At 39.7% G+C, this 17,418-nt stretch overlaps 2 protein-coding genes across 2 annotated transcripts in view; one reads left to right on the forward strand and one right to left on the reverse strand.

Moving 5' to 3' along the window:
• Positions 1–17,418, forward strand: part of LOC311021649 (general transcription factor IIF subunit 2-like) — a gene marked incomplete at its 5' end in the record, with an annotated part of 36,492 nt that overhangs the window by 13,630 nt on the left and 5,444 nt on the right. Inside the window, one exon of the mRNA XM_084022333.1 lies at positions 15,614–15,695. Within this exon, the coding sequence (XP_083878459.1) occupies positions 15,614–15,695 (82 nt within the window). The remainder of the gene's footprint in view (positions 1–15,613; positions 15,696–17,418) is intronic.
• Positions 2,808–3,870, reverse strand: kctd4 (potassium channel tetramerization domain containing 4). The gene has a single exon (XM_084022330.1). The coding sequence runs from the start codon at positions 3,591–3,593 to the stop codon at positions 2,817–2,819; it is 777 nt and encodes a 258-aa protein (XP_083878456.1). The 5' UTR covers positions 3,594–3,870; the 3' UTR covers positions 2,808–2,816.

The raw sequence follows: 17,418 nt of genomic DNA on the forward strand, positions 1-17,418 counted from the left end.
ACACAGATCAGAGTGCAATGCAGAGATATAAAAAGAGGTTCTCCTTGAGGGAAAAAGGCAGAATTTATCTCACAGACTGACCTACTTTTAAAATGCCAGACATCTTTACTGTAACTGGGAGGGTTTGAAGGGGCTCCCCGAAGGCTTCTGCAGGGGAGTTGCTACACTGTGGTGGTATAGACAGTACACCATACTGTCAATGCAGCCGGCAGTGTGAAGAGTGAAGCCGAGCAAGTTTTCATCAAATTGTTGATTTACAATGTGTAACATTATTGTGTGATGACATTGAAAGAGTTTTATTTTTTACTAACAAATCAATAATTACCATTTATAAGTAGAAGTTAAATGCAGAGGCATCAACATTATCACTTAAAAAAACGCCAAGCTTTTAACACAGACCATCTCTGGTTAGTTGCACCCCTGACCATCCTCAGTATCGCTGCTGGGCGGCGTCAGCTATGGTGCAAAAGTGATGTCAGGATGGGCGAACCACTCTCTGATTATATAACGGTATATGCATTATGCATTTGAGTGATATAGTCAGGTTGTCAACCTGTTTCAGCAGCGAAAATGGTTTAGAAGATAAACCCGACAGATCACAGTGTAAAAGTGAACCACCACATCACCAGGTGATCGAGACAGAAGACAATAAAATTACGGAACAACACTGTTCCTGTAAAGCCGGGTAAAGGTCTTTATTCACTGTTAACACTCCTTTTAAAAAAGCAAAAGCAGTATGTGTATACATTCAAAATACCTTTAGTAGCTTGCGTAGCATAGAAGCACTAACTAGTTAATTATGTGCTAACATGCTCTGCTAATGTTGGCTCCACAGGTTTTTTGACGTAGATGCGTATATCTCCTTCCCACCTCTCCGGGTGAGGAGTATCACGATTACACAACGTTTAACCAGGACTAGCTTGCAATCTGCAAAACCACTCTGAAAATCAAGAAAAACTGAAACTATGACATGAGAGTTTATGGAGCAGAGCCGAGTTTTGCTTTTATAAAATGTCTTACGTATGCATCTATACATATTCCCAATTTCAATCGATTCTCAATTTAAATTTATAGTTATCTACTGTATAAAAGCCAACAGAAATATCACATTGTCTATTAACCACATAGCTCTTGGCGGCACCAAATGCAGACATTTTAAAGTCCTTTATAAAGTGTCTTCTGCCCTGCAAATGACTGATAAATCATACACTGTGAATTTGGATGAAGTCATAAAACGCTAAAATTGCTAGAATATTTTGGTTAAAGGGCTGTGTTGGTTTTTTTATTGTTGAAAATCCTACAGTCAATCCTACAGGCTTCCATTCAAGCCACTTTCACAGAGCAGAAACCCAGGAACATGACACCCTTAACTGGTCTGACAACTGATGTGTGTAATGGCAAAGAATATGGTGCACATAGTATCATTGTTCCAGACATGTAAAGCAGTGTTGATGACGGGAAGAGAAGTGTAAAAGGAGTAATTGTATGCAAAGAAAATGTTCTGGTTTGCAAAGCTGAAAGTGTGAGCCAGTTCAGTGTGTCACTCCCACTCATTTCTTATTTTTTATCAGATGATTATGGAAACTTAGCACAAATAATACTCCCGCCTGCCTCAGTGGTTAACAGTTACACAGTGTACCGACTGCAATTGGCTTGTGACTCAGGAATCAATGGTCATCAATGTACCTTTTGTGCTATTGGATGCAAGCAAAATTAGCCATGATCCCAGTACATTTTTCAGTCTGGCTGTAAAACTTTTCAACACTCAACATTATTATAAGCAGCATTTGATAGACTTATTACACCAAGCAATAACTCAAACATTAAAGGGTTCACAGACTTTTGCAGATACAGTTAAACACTTTCCAACAGTTTTAGTGTCACTTTTATTTGTAAAATATTCACATTGAAAAGTAATAGGCATTGTTGTGGCACTGACTTCACAGAGGCTCACAGCACCAACAAACACAGTTTATTAAGTGCACATGCATCATGCTAGATTCAAAGCCCTTATACAATAATCACGGTTCTTCGCACGTAAACTCAATTTGACCACATGATCTGAGAAACAGTTTGTTTTGCTTCAGTCTGATTTTTGGATGTGAAGTTTGTTAGTCCACCCAAAAAACAACCTCAATGCACAATGGTTTTCCCTCCAGGCACCAGAGAGGCTAATAAACTAAATACGAGCTATTAAACCAACTAAGCACGGCACACACAGTGTATAGCAACACACACACAGGCACAGACTGTAGTAAAAGCTGAATGGCTCAACAGTGTACCTCACGGCTGGTTTTGAAGGCTCCGGCAGCTGTTGACGAAGCAGCAGAATCAGTTCATGTGCAGAGACAAATCCACTGATAAAGCTGTCAATGGTCAGACTCTGTTTGAACCCATGCTTATATATGAAAAGATTAACTGTTGGCTTGACTTCCATATTACAGAGTTCTACTTTTTGTGTGATATCCAATCAAATGTCATTTAGATATCATAAACGCTAAGTTGATGTCGACTATTCTAATTATTAAATACGAGGTTACAAAGCGGTGTAAAGGTTGATGAATCACCCGCCTGAAACTTATCAAATCCCATGTTTGTAAGCCAGCATTGTGCAGTAAATATATAAACACTGTCTGGTGAGACAGTCCAAACCCACCTGTTCTTCTCCCACCCAATGACACATTACAGCTCAGCAAATGTTACACGATTTTCTAGCCAATACCTTACGTTAGCGGGGTGGATATGTAATCAGGCACTACTTTTTCTTTCTCTGCCTCACCCATTCCTCCTCTCTCTTCTCTCTGCTCCCCTTCATCCTACTTGACAAAGTGCAGGGCCTCCGCCGCCACCACAGAGCCTTTGCTGCTGTCGAGACTGGTGACCAGCTTGAAGCCTGATCTCAGCGCCAGCATCACTGTCTCTAGTTTCAGACAGTCAAGCGTGCACAAGAATGTGCTGTCCTCCTTCAGTACGAGCCGCGAGCCCGGCTCTGACTTTATGAAGTGTCGGAACTGGATCACGTTGGACGACACCACAAATTCTTCCGGAAAGCCGTCGAGGCGGCTCTTGGAGATCTGCACCAGCCGCCCTTTGACCTTGTCGATGAAGGTGGAGTCACTGCAGTACACCTTGAGGCCCTGCGACCTCTCGTGGCTATCTGTCATCTCCAAAAAGGCGGCCTCCCGCTGGGCCGCCCGCTGACTTTCCCACTCGACCACGGCTTCCACCAGTTCACTCAAGCGGTAAAAATCAGCCTCCCGTCGCAGGAGCCCTGCCTCCCGGAAATCGTCAGGTAATTGGAGCTCGCCGGATCGGAGGTAGTTGAGCACATGGCGAAAAACTGGACCATCTCTGTCGATGAACGGATTGCCCATGGAATCGGTGTGCTGAACTGGCTTCTTTCCATTTGCCAGCTCTTCCAGAAAGGAACCCTGGTATTTGACAAGGGTGGTCCGATGAGCAGTGTACAGGAACCCCCCTACGTTGATGGTGATGGTGCCTGAAGTGGGCTTCTTGAAGCTCTTGCTGGGTTGCAGCAGGTCCGGGTTGATGTGCCTCAGTTCACTTTCCATCCTTCTGAGGTTCCATTCCATTTCCAGTCACCCTCTCCAGCCTCGACCCAGCCGCCTCTGAGCTGGTGTGTCTGCAGTAGAAATCGAGGCTGCTTTTTCTCTTCTCTTTTGAATGTGGCTGCGTGAGTCTGTGCTGCTGCTGAGAAAATGAAAAGGTGTTGTCAGCCGTCGTACAGTGAGAGTGAATGTGTTTGAGAGTGTGTGATGGTGGATGGGTGAGTGCTGTCTGACAGAGGAGGAACAGTGAACTGGGAGCTGAAAACAGACCGGCTCTCTGTGCTGCTCGGTGTCCCTCCTCTCCCTCTCTCTCCGTCTCCCTCTGTCTCTCTCTCTTTAGGAATGGGTGGGTAGACAGCGTCACATTCAGGGAGGAGAGAGACGGAAAATATGAGAGCAAATAGAAGAGTATGGACTCTTTATTGCTCACTTTTCCTAATTATCGCGCACACACACACACACACACACACACACACACACACACACACACACACACACACACCACCAGATGGAGGGGGGGTTGCTTCCATCATTTTTGTGGTGTGAAACTGTCTCAGCTTGTGCGAGTCTGAATATGAAACTCCTTTTGCAGCCAAATCCATCTGGTTACCACACAGTGCTACAAGTGTGCAGGAATCTGTTTGAGAAGGAGTCCAATTTATTTCAGGGCTTTACTGCCGTGCTTTTTCCGTCTCAGGGAGAAGACGGCTGCTAGCTTTACTTATGTAAATGAAAGCAACAGGCGCTGCGTTTATATATGCACATCTTGTTGACAAGCAGTCCTCTGTTTTAGCGAATTTTGCTTGTGCATCGTACGTGTGAGCGTGCATGGCTTTGAGTTCCTGTGGAGGAAATGGTCCAATTACCGTCACAGTTGGTCTGGTCATAAAGAACGGGTATGAATTGACTTATGCTTTGGCCTGCAGTGAAGCCCCTTTCAGGGGAGCTTCACGGCACTGGTAATTTGGTACAAATGCTTCATACCAACTCAAAGTGCTACTGCGTTTTTATACATATATATATATATATATATATATATATATACATAAATAATGTGCAGGAAAAATATGTAAGGATAATATCTCTGGTTTCTGACTGGCTATAGTCTGTGATTTAAGGAAAACACAAAAATCTATGTATACTGTGGGCGACTGGATCAAGTCCAACATGTTAACACAATACTGTGTTGATTGAAAATGATCATTCTAGGAAGGCAGCAATGGCTTATTGTGTTACTTTAAATGTGACATGATCTGGTGGACTTATGTTAGAGATGTCTATTTACTTCGAGGGTGTGCTGTATTTTGCCAAATTTCATGTTTCAGTGAGAAATTACAAAACCATGGGGGAAGAAGTAGAAAATGGCACAAAAAATGCTCACGTTAAACTCTCTGCACTGTGCATAAACTTCTCATTTCACAAACACTCGGGCGGACAACCTGCACTCTGAATTTATGTTTATGCTGGATTCTGACCCCAACAACGATTCTGTTGTAGGAATATTTCAGTCCAGCTGGTTTGTAATCTACTTCAAATGGGATTTCTTTTTTGCACCAGGGAGGGAATGCCAATCAGTTTGCATAATTTATCACCACTTGCACAGGAGTCTGACAATGACAAAATACCTGGATTGTAGACCGGAGAGATGGTGTGCTTATATCTTGTATATTGTGCGTATAAGGGATGTTTATATCTCGGACTACTTGGTGGAAAAATATTGTTTATTGACTCATTTCTCTTATGATGATTTGGATGTACTCGATATTGCAGACAATTAAAGCAGGGCACTGGGAGGATTAGGTTAGATTTAGGGCTACAACGCTTTTTTATGGTCAGAAATTATTGTTTCAATAAATCCATGAATCATTTGGTGTATAAAACAAAAATATATTGGGTGAAACATCCCAGTTTTTCCCAGGTTTTGTCCTACCATCAGTCCAAACCCAAAGATATTAAATGTATTATACCATACATATCATGTACATATTAACATTTCAGATGCTGGAACCTGTGCTTTACATGCTTATCAAATTACATAAATCATTAATATACTATCTAAATGATTTACTTTTAGTCCATTAATCAACTAAAATGTCTGGACTCAAGTAAAAGACTAAATATAAAGTACCAGTTATAGTATTAGCACTTGCAGGACCTATTTGTTCATCATGAAAAGCTGAACCGTTTAAATAGAAAAGTAGAAAAGAATGTACAGAAAAAACAAACCCTTGTTCATCACCACACTGAACCATTTAAAACTGTTTCTACATGTTGCGAGAGTGACTTTAAAGGAGCTGGATGTCCTTGCTGCTCACACTGACCCTACAGACATTAGAGCTTTGTGCAACTATCAAACATAAAAGGGTGTGTGTTACTTTCTTTTCAGTGCTGAATACAAGGTCACTCACTGTTTGGTGTTTTGTGTTATTACATCTCATTGAGTGCCTCAAGCCACTGTTGTTTCTCTACCAGGGACCAGCACTTCTCACTTGGCAAACTATTGGATGAGGTGTATTCATTATGTTCCGGTCTGGTTGATGCTCAGATTCACTCTCTTGGCGCCCACAATCTTTTCCAAAGTCAGCGGGATCACACCTTTGGCCACTTCTCAGCAGTGTGGTTACAAAGTAGATGTAGAAATAATGGTGCTCTTGCATGCACCTGTTTGTTTAGGGAGACAAATGGAAAACAAGACGGGATTGATTTTTTGGGCCCTTATTTGATACTTGATACACTTTCAAATGCTCCAAAGAGAATTTGAAGTGTTACAAACGTGTTTTATTGTTTTATACAATGCATAATTTTTCATGGTGATGTTGTACAGTCATTCCAAAACACTCGGAAGATGTGCTTTGTCTCTGTTCTGCACCCAACTAGGACCACGACACTCAGTCAACGTAAGAGCATCCATTAGCGCTCATAAATTCAATTTTGTGAGTCAGATTAATCTTTTGAATCCAGAATTCCAAAGTTTGATAAGTTTTGACTCGGATCACTAAAACGTAGGGGTGTGAATCTTTGGCTTCACTTCGATTAACGATACAGTAGTTGGCGATTCGATTCAAGGACGATTTTTTCTTTTTGTAACGATTCGATTGGATTCTGTAAACCACGATTCAATTCAGTAACTTGTAACCAAAATTCTATATCCACGAAATAAACGTGCAATAATGCGAGTGAGACTATCTGTATTCTTCTGAAAGGTGAAAAATAACATATTTATTCTAGAAAAAAGTAGTCCTGCATAATATTTTATGCTGAATACAAAAATGTAATTAAACATTGCTCAGTTATTTTGAACATTTTTCAATAGACTACATGCTGGCAGGAGAGAGTGTCTTAAACGTATTAAAACATTAATCATAACTAAGAATCACGATTCATCCGATTATATACATTAATATCGATTATTGGTGAAGCCAAAACGATTCATTCTATTTATTTATTTTAGCAGATCGATTTAATAGAATCTATAGGACTGACAATCGATTCATCGATTAATCGTTACACCTCTACTAAAACGGCATTTATCTGTGCTTGTTTGTGTGCAAGAGCAGGAAAAACATAGTTAATGATTTATTTGACAGATAACACTATCTTGGAAAATAATCCCAGCTCTTTCCCCAACAAACTAAATAAGAATAAAGGATTGCACTTTGTATTGTGCTTATTCTACGCAACAGTTGTGATTCATGTGTGCAACAGGTTGCTAATTAGTTACACCTCAGAGCAAGTGCTATAAGTGGAAGTAGAATTGACTGCAGAATCATTTTAACTGAAACACTCGATTCAAACCTGGCGGGTTACTGAAACACTGCTGTATGTTTATGTGGGAGACGATCCCAGAGTGACAGCTCTCTGTCTCTGCATTCATTTTCTAATCATAAGTGAATAGTGGTATCATCATCAACAACACCAATTGGAATTGCAAACGAGGCCAAGATGCAGCAGAGAGGATTGTGGGAGGTTTGACCTGCTTTCTGCCTCCTGTTCATTAAAACTGGCTCGTCGAGCACATTCGTTAACATCAAAGTCATTGAGAAGCTGTTTGTCACAGCTGTTGTGTCTCTTTATCAAACTGACAGCTTAGGACATTCAAATTAAATTTCCCAAAACGCTGCAAGCAAGGACTCTCCTCTCCTTTTTAAAGGTGGTGAATTATTCATGGAGCTGCTCTTAGAGCTTGTGGTGTAACATTGAGTCACTGACTGCTGTGAGGCTGGCATGGCAACCACTCAAAATAGGGTCTTATATGAGCTCAGAGATGTCAATCTTGGTCTTTATTCATAATGGAAGTCTATGTACTGTAGAGGCGTTGTGTGTGTCAGGGGTGAAGTTAATCCCATGGATCAGATATCAATACATTTTTTGTCAGTGGAGCGTTGTTGTCACGTGACCTTTTTAATGTTAATGTTTTTTTTTGAGTATTCAGGTGTTTCAGTACAAAACCTTTGAAGCACTTTAGACATTTGCAGAAGAAATGTATTGCGATCTACAATATAATACATACAAGATAATAATATAATACAAGAGGATAAACACTTTTTTAATTGTTTTAATTGATAAACCCATTCCTCGAACACAGGTTGTCCAATCACAGTTTAGCAACCATGACTAGGTTTAAGTGATTAAATTTTTCTTTTCTAACCTGAGCTGCAAGGTTAGCATGGCTAGCATTTGATTCACACTGGACTAACTCCACATCTAAATGAATGGCCAAGAGCATTGGTACAAATATTAATAGTGCTCATAGGATGAATCCTACCAACTTAGGCGATCCCCTGACTCTTCCTTAGGTCTCCATTACGTTAACATTTGTGATTGTTCCATTCATTTCTAATCAAGTACCTGCTTAACTAATGACCTTCCTATCTGCTTCAGCTGCTCTTTGTGTTTGCTGCCAATAAGCACCTCAAACTGAAATGGTGAACATGGTTAAGATTATATCTGTTCAACATGTTAACATTGTCATTGTGAGCATATTGACATACTGATGTTCCCAGAGATTACACTTTGAAGGTGGTCCTTGAGATACTGGGGGGCTCTGTTGTTATAAATATTACGTAACGCACTAAGTTGTAGTCCAGCCACTGACTTTAAAAGGGGAGAAATTGCTTTGCAGCACTCTAATCCACTAGTAATGAACTAATCCGCTAGCTTTTGAAGTCTTATTTGTTGCATATGGATGCTGCTCGTCCATGTTGAAATCAAAACGAGTGGGCTGAATACAGTTAGTCATCGGAAAATTACTTCAAAGTTAATGAATGGAATCATTAAATTTCCTTAATGAAGCAGCCCCTGGGCTTGGTAGAGATGAGATCTAATGGGAAATTATATTTGGAGATCCAATCAGTGACTTCATCCCCACTCTCTTATTGCTTCCTTGTTGTCACCATGTGTAGACAAGTCTGTCACTACTGTGTGTGCACGCATATGTAAGTCTAAGTGAGTCTATTTTACTTTTTCTGTCGCGTTTTATACCTGGTAAGTGAAATGTGCAGTAACATGCATAAAATGTGATCGCTAGATCCCACATTTCTGGAGGAACTGACTGACCAAGTTATACTAACGTCCATGTACAAGTTTCTTTAACTTAGAAAAATGCATCAGATTTCTAAAACCGTGCATACGTAAATCTTTGTTTTTATAAATTAAATTATTATGAAACTGGGTGCAGATGCACAAGCTTGTTTCCACCTTAACTGTTGACCACAGATGGATGTAGTCATGAGCAGTCTTTAGACCCTTCAATGAAAAGAATTAGCATGGTTTCACTAATTATGTTGCATTGAGCAGGGTTCTCTAACAAGGCCGGAGCAGCTGTTATCATGCACGATGCTATTTATAGAGGCCGTATCATTAACCCATCACATAAACCTCTAATCCATCGATATGAGAACAGTTATAATGTAGTTTACATTGCTCATATTGAAACAGACTTTAGAACGGTTTTACAATAAAGGGACCAAATAAGACAATAAACACAGAGAAATGGATTAATACCTCCAGTGTAAATGAATAGAATGATAGTCTGTCAAACAAACCAATCAATTTGTAAATGTGTCTTGGAAACTACATTTTTGTTTATATTTTCAAGTTGAATGAGTGGGTTGACATGAGCAACACAATACTTTAAATTATGTATTTCATCTCATAGGCACATTTATTATAATTATGCCAGTAATTTACATACTGTTCATATTGTAGAGTTAAGATAAAGGTCGATTTTTACATACAGTTCATTTCACTGACAAGTACAGTCCAGTCTCCCTTTGTTAAAAGGTTTGCTTGCAGCCATTTCAGTGGGATGGGAAAAACAGATTTTATTTTTATTTGTTTGGGAGTACAGTACAATGTTTAAAAAAACAATCATTTCTTTTCTTCTTTTTTGGATTGCCTTGGATATTTTTTGGTAAATTATAAATTGCTAGTAAGCTCACTTGTGTTCTCTTTGACACAGGCCATCTGTATGTTGCTGACTACAAAACAGAAAAACGTATCTAGTCTTATTAAATGAGCCGGCTCCCCCTGGCTCCCTTGGTAAGTTGCACCGAGTCAAGATCAGAGGCAAGAGTGTGCTGGGTTTTTTGTTGTTGAGAAGAACAAAAAAATCATCCAAAAAGTCTTATTGGAGAGTGGTCTCAGAGCAGAAAGAGATGGGGTGAATAGCCTGGGGCACAGTAACAGAAGCAACTTATGTAATACGTCAGATCTTGTGTTTGTGAGATAGGAATTCTTTTTGTAGACACTGAATGGAGCTTAAGGTTGGATAACCTCCAAAAGAACAAAGGAAGAACTGCTTTGCTGCAGAGGTTTTACAATACTATGTAATGTACATGCTGATGAAGGTCTTTGGCCAACATTTGTGTATGTATTTCTCTAGCTCTGGTGTTGGATGTAGGTTTGAGTGATATATCGTGAAACATAGAAGAAGAGGGATGGTTCACCCGGAGACGGTGATGGTGGATGGAGGCCGGGTGGGCGGTGAGCTGTTTGTTGTGTTTAACATTAAGAAGGTCAGAGCTTTGAGGAAAGGGCCTTGGAGCAGATGGAGGTAAGAGATAAGCATGAGGGGGTGGAAGAGTGAACTCCTCACCCTCTCATCTGTCTCTGTCCTCCTACTACTGTCTTTACTCGACCATTTTTCTCTTCTCTATCCTTATAGAATTAGCTAAATGTATTTAATATAGCTCTCTTGTAATAAATGCCGTTTTACAAATAAAATGTCCCAAGATAACCGTGAAATAGCAAATTCATAATCATTATTTAGTCTCAATGGAGCATCTTTTGTTCTCCGGTTCTTTTGTCATGACTGCAGATTTGAAATTGGAGACGGATTGAAGATTTCTTTTGGAGACAATTTGTTTTAAAAGAGTAATTAATAATGAATTATAATTAATGTCCACTGGATACAACTGGCCATGGTTTAGCTCTGTTGTGCATCACAGAAATGATCCGCTGCAGTTCCAGCCAATGTCCACCTTAAGCACAAGGGTCTTTTCTCATCTTTACATGCTAGGTCTCCTTTTTCTGAAGTGTAACATTCACTTGTGAATGTATCTGAGTGACTATATTTACTGAAAGTTGGCACAAAAGCATCATTTCTGATAATATACTGGTTGTCCAGAAGAAAACAGATGGGGTTAAAGTAGCGGCGGTGCTTTGTCGAACGGATATAGTGATTATGTAAATGTCAATTTTAAGTGTGAAAGAGAGAAGCATAATAACTCTAAACCACACTGGACACAAAACATCTTTAATTGAATGAACGCTCAGCCTCTGAAACGCTTAGACCTGAACCACAACAGGGTCGTGATATAAACTCTGTTAAGTGAGTGAGGATACCTTGCGTTGGATTGCTTCATTGATTTGCGACTCACCGTATATTTGCTCTCATTAATTGCATTGGATATGTGCACCCAACACCTAATGTCTTATAATGCTCTTTGAACGATTCCGTGTAGATCCACTCTTCTTGGCAGGAATAGCGACAGTGTAAGGAGTCACATTTAAGGCTCAGTAGGAGGATCTCAACACGGGGATGTGCAACAACTATTTAAAGAAAATTGCTTGTAAAGGGGGATCATGTCAGATGTAATGACAATTTAATTGGAAACCATTGACAACGACCATTTCTCAGGTCAGTTATGTAACGTTGATTGCAAATCTTTATTTATGAAATACTAATTAGGGCTGTGCCGAATAGTTTGATGCTGTTGTACACCATTTACCTCTCTCACAGCTAGTGCCACAGCCTTATCCTCATCTCTGTCATGGTTTTAGTCCTCAGTCTGAAAGACGAACATTTTTTGATTGATTATTTGATCAAAAAATATACACATATTCCACTTCAATCCATACTTGTTGGCGTTTTGACATTCAAAGTGATTTTCCACTGTGGTCAACATCTTGCTAGGTGCATAACCCTCATGTAAACCATGATTTATTTATTTATTGTTTTTGTACAGATTAAACAAACAAGAAAAATGTATTTGCCAGTTAAGCAGTTTCCCCCGCTCCACTCTCTGTGTTAACCTAAGCTAACGGTCTCCTAAAGACATGAGAGTGGTGACAGTTTTCTCTGCTCGCTGCTAAAATAATTAATAAATATATTCCTTTAAGTCAAACAAGTGTTTTCTCCCGATGTCAGACTTTTAAAAATTTGTTACATTTCGTATCTAAGACACAATTAGAGATAAGAGCAAATTGGTGATTGGATATGTCCGTATGAATTGTGGCCCATTTGTAAATGAACGCAGGAGCAGCTGCCTGATGGAATTAAAATCCACCATATGGCTGCACAAAAACAGTTGTGATTTTATTGATGTGTTGTCAGCCTCAGCTTTTCCTAATCAAATAGGGAGATAGAATGTGATGCAGCCCTGAATGACGGCTGCGTAGGAGAATTAGGATCCTTCTGCTGAAGGTGTGGACAAAAACATTGATCTGGCACTTAAGAGTTTTATAGTGAAGCCGATGTGCATGAGTCTACTATTTATCTCAAGTGTTCCTCCTACTCACAGACGCCTTGAGCTAAACATGTTGCATTCACATCCAATGTTGGTCCTCTCTCTCGCTACAGTATTTGTCTTTCCATGATTGCAAAGACTATTCCCTCTTTCATACAGTGTCCCTTTGGATCCTGGAAAAAGGAAACGGCCTTATCAAACAGGGTGTTTGACCGTGACTACTGCGCAGCAGGGATGCTGGTGTGCACACATGTTTCTTGTGTGTGGGTGTGTTTTTTTTTTAGATGTGTCGCTGGCAAGTGCTCTGGCGCTCGTCAGCCAATAATTGCACATAATTGCATCCATTTGTGGAAAAAGGCAAAGATGAACATTAGTGAGATCTGTGACGCACTGACGAGCATTAGTCGCCTCAAGATTAAAGATGGACCCTCGCAGCCTCTTGATGGAATGTTCCATGACATGTGATGTAAGGTGGCATGTGATGGTTACTATGGTGACGGTGGCACCTGCATTTGTTCAGCTGTGGTTAACACTGAATACATCACAGCTTTTCTCATTAAAGATGAGGCTGGCGATATCCTCTTTTGTTGCCAACCCCCCCCCCCCCCCACACACACACACACACACAATAAATCATTCGTACTGACACAGTATTACAGTATTGTACATTATTGCACATTATGGAGTTTAAAAAAATGAAACTACATATTTTTTTTATTTTTTTTTTAAGATTTAAGTCTTCAGAAGGAAGTTCCACCATAAGAGTTAAAGACGTTGAAATATTTTGAAATATGAAACCAACATATTGTGGGGTTTGGTTGTTTGATGGTGGTAACAATAAAAAAAAAAAAAAAAAAAAAAAAAGTGCAGCAACCAGCACAATATTTTAGACAATGTTCCAAGAAAGAAAATCTGTAATTATACTACAGTGCATCAGTAGTAGTGTTTTACTAAAACAAGTAACACATGCAGTCTACAGTTTCACATTACTGTTTGAATTTGTGCATATTTGTAGTTGTTGCTCATAAATTAATTAATAAGCTTCTCCATAAATAATTAAATAATCACTTTACAAGCACAACTTCAACTAATGGAGACGTAAATAATGAATTAATACAAAATCTTTGCTACCAGTAGGACAGGACACGAACAAACACACTGTCTGTACTCTGAAGTGCCCTAAATGTAATTGTGGTTTGATAAACATGTAGTTCACATCTGTGGACAGACTAGGGAATAAAAGACGCAACAGAGCAATTGAAGCCGACTGACAGGTCTGCTGTACGGGCGTCATCAGAAAATGGCGTTGGTTCAGATGACGTTTGAGGGGGAAAGAAGTCTTTTCTCTTTTGCATGTTGCCTCTATGTTTAAAGTGGGAGACAAAATTGAGGGATGTGAGTGAGGGAAGTGTGAAGACAAGAAAGGCAATTGGCACGTGTCCCCAGAGGATTTACCTGACAGAATTTGACACCTGTGGAACTGTTTATGGATATTGTAAGAAAATGTTAAAATAAGTCTGACAGCCTCCCCACAGCTGAACTGGCTCTGTAAATGTATTTATTATCAATGCCTCGCTGTCCGTTTGGTGACCTCTACATCCCTGTAGACTTCCTCTCTGTTTTTGCCTTTTTTTAGTGTCTCCTTCTCTGCTGGTATTGTTAACCGGTGGGTGTAAATGTAGCGGCTTCTCAGACCTTTTTATGTGTCCAGATACAAACAATGCCAAATTACGCAACAATGCACAATAGACCGAGCTGCTGCCAATATAACGCCAACGCTCACCAACTGGACTCAACATTCCGATTGGTGAGGAGCAGAAGAGGCAACAAATGGTTTTGGAAAAGGTTGTGGGATGGACAGATCGATAATGGGATAAAGCACCTTATGAAAGTATTTAGATTCTTCAAGCAAATAATACTACCACATTATGAAAATAAAAGTCCTGCATTTTTAATACTACCTAAGTAAAAGGAGGTCGGTATAAGCTGAATTAAATAAAAGTATCCATTCATTCAAAATTACTGAACCTCTTAAGGGTCACATGATAAATCTGAAGGGTTATATGATAAATGGGGCTTAGTTCTGATACATGAATCTGTACTCCTTTTTGGACTTTTCTCTAATCATTGCTTTTTTGTTAACTATTTGGTCTTTTGAATTTTAAACTGTGTATGGAAGATAGAGACATATCTGTTTTGTAGACATCTTAAGAGATACTGTAGGAGATCAGAAGCCCAAAACCTCTGGTTTAATCTAAGCAACTATGACAGTGTTTTATGTCAAATGTTAATCTGACAAGTCACAGTTAATATACTTGGGTACTTTCCTCTGACTGACTGGACCAGAAGTCTCTCCGTGTGGTAGACCAGGAGTTATGTTCAGACTGCAGGCAGTAAAAAATGCGTTTTTGGCTTTTTTGGTTTTTGTTTGACTCTGATCTGAACTATGGCTGATGTGAGGCGTCCATATTTGTTTTGCCTTTCAGACACTTATATTGTTGCTGTGCCAGTTGGGATACATCCAAGCTTATCGAAAAATCTGAGTTGTGTTTTAATCACAATTTAAATGTTGACGTGAACAATGAGTTGGAAACTGGTAAAGTGCATGTGGAATTTGCCACATTTATTTTCTCTGTGGGATGTTTAAGTATAAGTATTAGTTGTGGGAATGGCCAGTCACCTCACGATTCGATTATGATTCAGAGGGTCATGATTTGATTATTAAATGATTCTCAATGCATCACGATGCCTCTCTGTTTTAGATTTAAATATAATACAAATTTTTCCTTCAAATCTTTCAACCAATTCCTATTTGTATGATACAGTTGATGTGCTACATTACTTATATAAAATGTGCAAAGATTGCCCATAAAATAATAATCAGTTATAGACAAAGCATCGCGATGCATCATAGCATGGATTATTTCTCCCACCTCTAATAGGTGTACAAGGTATTGAAACACGTTTGACAACAACAAAGTGTGGAGTTTAACTAAATAAGGACAGACAGTCGGTGTGTCTGTGTGCTTTTGTCTGAATCATGATTGAACAGCTGAGTCACTGTCTTTGTTGTAGATAAAATCAGTCTGGAGGGGATGGTGGTGCACAGAGCTGAATGCAGACCGGTCGTCAATGACAACTACATGAGACTGAAGAAGTGAGTGAAATTGTTCAGCTCAGAGACGCTTTGTGATTGTGTTTCCCACAGGATTTGTGAGACTATGATGGCTGGACCTCGGACCTTCCTGGGGGATGAGAACTTTGTCTATGTTTTATAGTTAGATGCATCAATCTGGTGCAAGTTGGAGGCTAAATTAAGAGGCTGCAACTATGAAGAACTTATTATTCTAGCAGTGGCAGAATGTAACTAAATACTTGACATACTTGTACTTGAGTATTTCTATTTCATAAGACTTTATACTACACCTACCCCTACATCTCAGGGAAATATTCAAATTCTTAATACAAAATGTAAATTGGCTAATGAACAATTATGTATTATTGCATAGTATATAGCCTAAATATTCAATATATGCAGTAATTAGCTCCACCTTATCAGCCGCAACAATAAAGTGATGCACACATTCATTTATAAATAATCATAAACCAATGATATAGGTCTGAAGTAAATATATTAGCGGAAATTGTCATCCTGCATGATGAGTATACGTTTACTTTTGGGGCTTTAATTGCATTTTAAGGCTAATACTTTTGTACTTTTTACTTGAAATGCAGGACTGTGACTGTAACAGTATTTTTACACTGTGTTCTGCTTGTTGTATATGAAGAAGAATATATAATATGAATGGTGATGACACTACTCCATCAACCAGGAGTAGGCGAGTGGAGCCGCCTTAGGTCCGAGGTGGGTTAGCTTGGCTCCCATTCCGACTCTCCTCCCTCGCACCCTGGGGCGGTCGACTGTGCATTGAATTTGGTCCAGCAAGTCTGGTTGGGTGGTCAGGAAGATACCATGGGCGGTGTTCGCCTGCACTTTGTCCAATCCCCCAATACCTTACCGGACCTCTCACCCTTTCACACAAACATTCATAAAGCGATGGCAGAGCTGCCATGCTAGGCACTGCCCTGCCCATCAGGAGCAATTTGGGGCTCAGTCTTGCTCAAGGACACTTTGACAAGCGCACAGGAGGAGCCGGGGATCGAATTGGCTTCCTTGAGACTAATTGACAATCCCCTTGAGCCACAACCACCCCACAATTTATACAGTACACTCGTATGTTGCAGCATCTCCATTAAAATTAAGGAAGGGACTTACTATTGATGGATTATTCTTAAAACTAGTTGAATAATGAACACACACATGTCAGAGCAGAATCTTTTTTTCTTTTTTTCACCCCTGGACAGCACAACATCTGTGCAGTGAATTAATTCTAACAGGAGAAGTTTGCTGTTAACTAAACTTTTCTTCCTGTTCCTGTTATTCCAGCTAGTGAATGTTATTGCTATGGCAACCACATCACTGTGGCAGATTCACTGCTACAATACAACCCAAGCCAAATACACTAGAGAGTGTGTGTTTTTGTGTCAGCCATCAAATCAGTAAGACTCATTGAAGGAAAGCTGATGTGTAATAGAGACGTCCCTCCTGATCCTCACTAGCAGGTCGCCTTCAATGTTACGGGATGGTACCACGCTGTTAGATTTATCCAATTGGTTTTCATTTCTGACTTGACAAGGAACGTCTTAACTTTCCAATCCAGTTTTGTAATCTCACATTTGGGTGGCAGCTGACAAATGTCCCTCCATCATGGCAGGCTACAGAATATGCAGGACATCAAGTTGTCATGGTGCCGTCTGTGTGTGGACACAATTCAAGAATGATTTTTTTCAAGAAAATTCAACACAAGTTCCTACTGGAT

This window comes from Eutrigla gurnardus (genome assembly GCF_963514095.1).
Source record: "Eutrigla gurnardus genome assembly, chromosome: 12".
In the NCBI taxonomy this organism is placed as follows: Eukaryota; Metazoa; Chordata; class Actinopteri; order Perciformes; family Triglidae; genus Eutrigla; species Eutrigla gurnardus.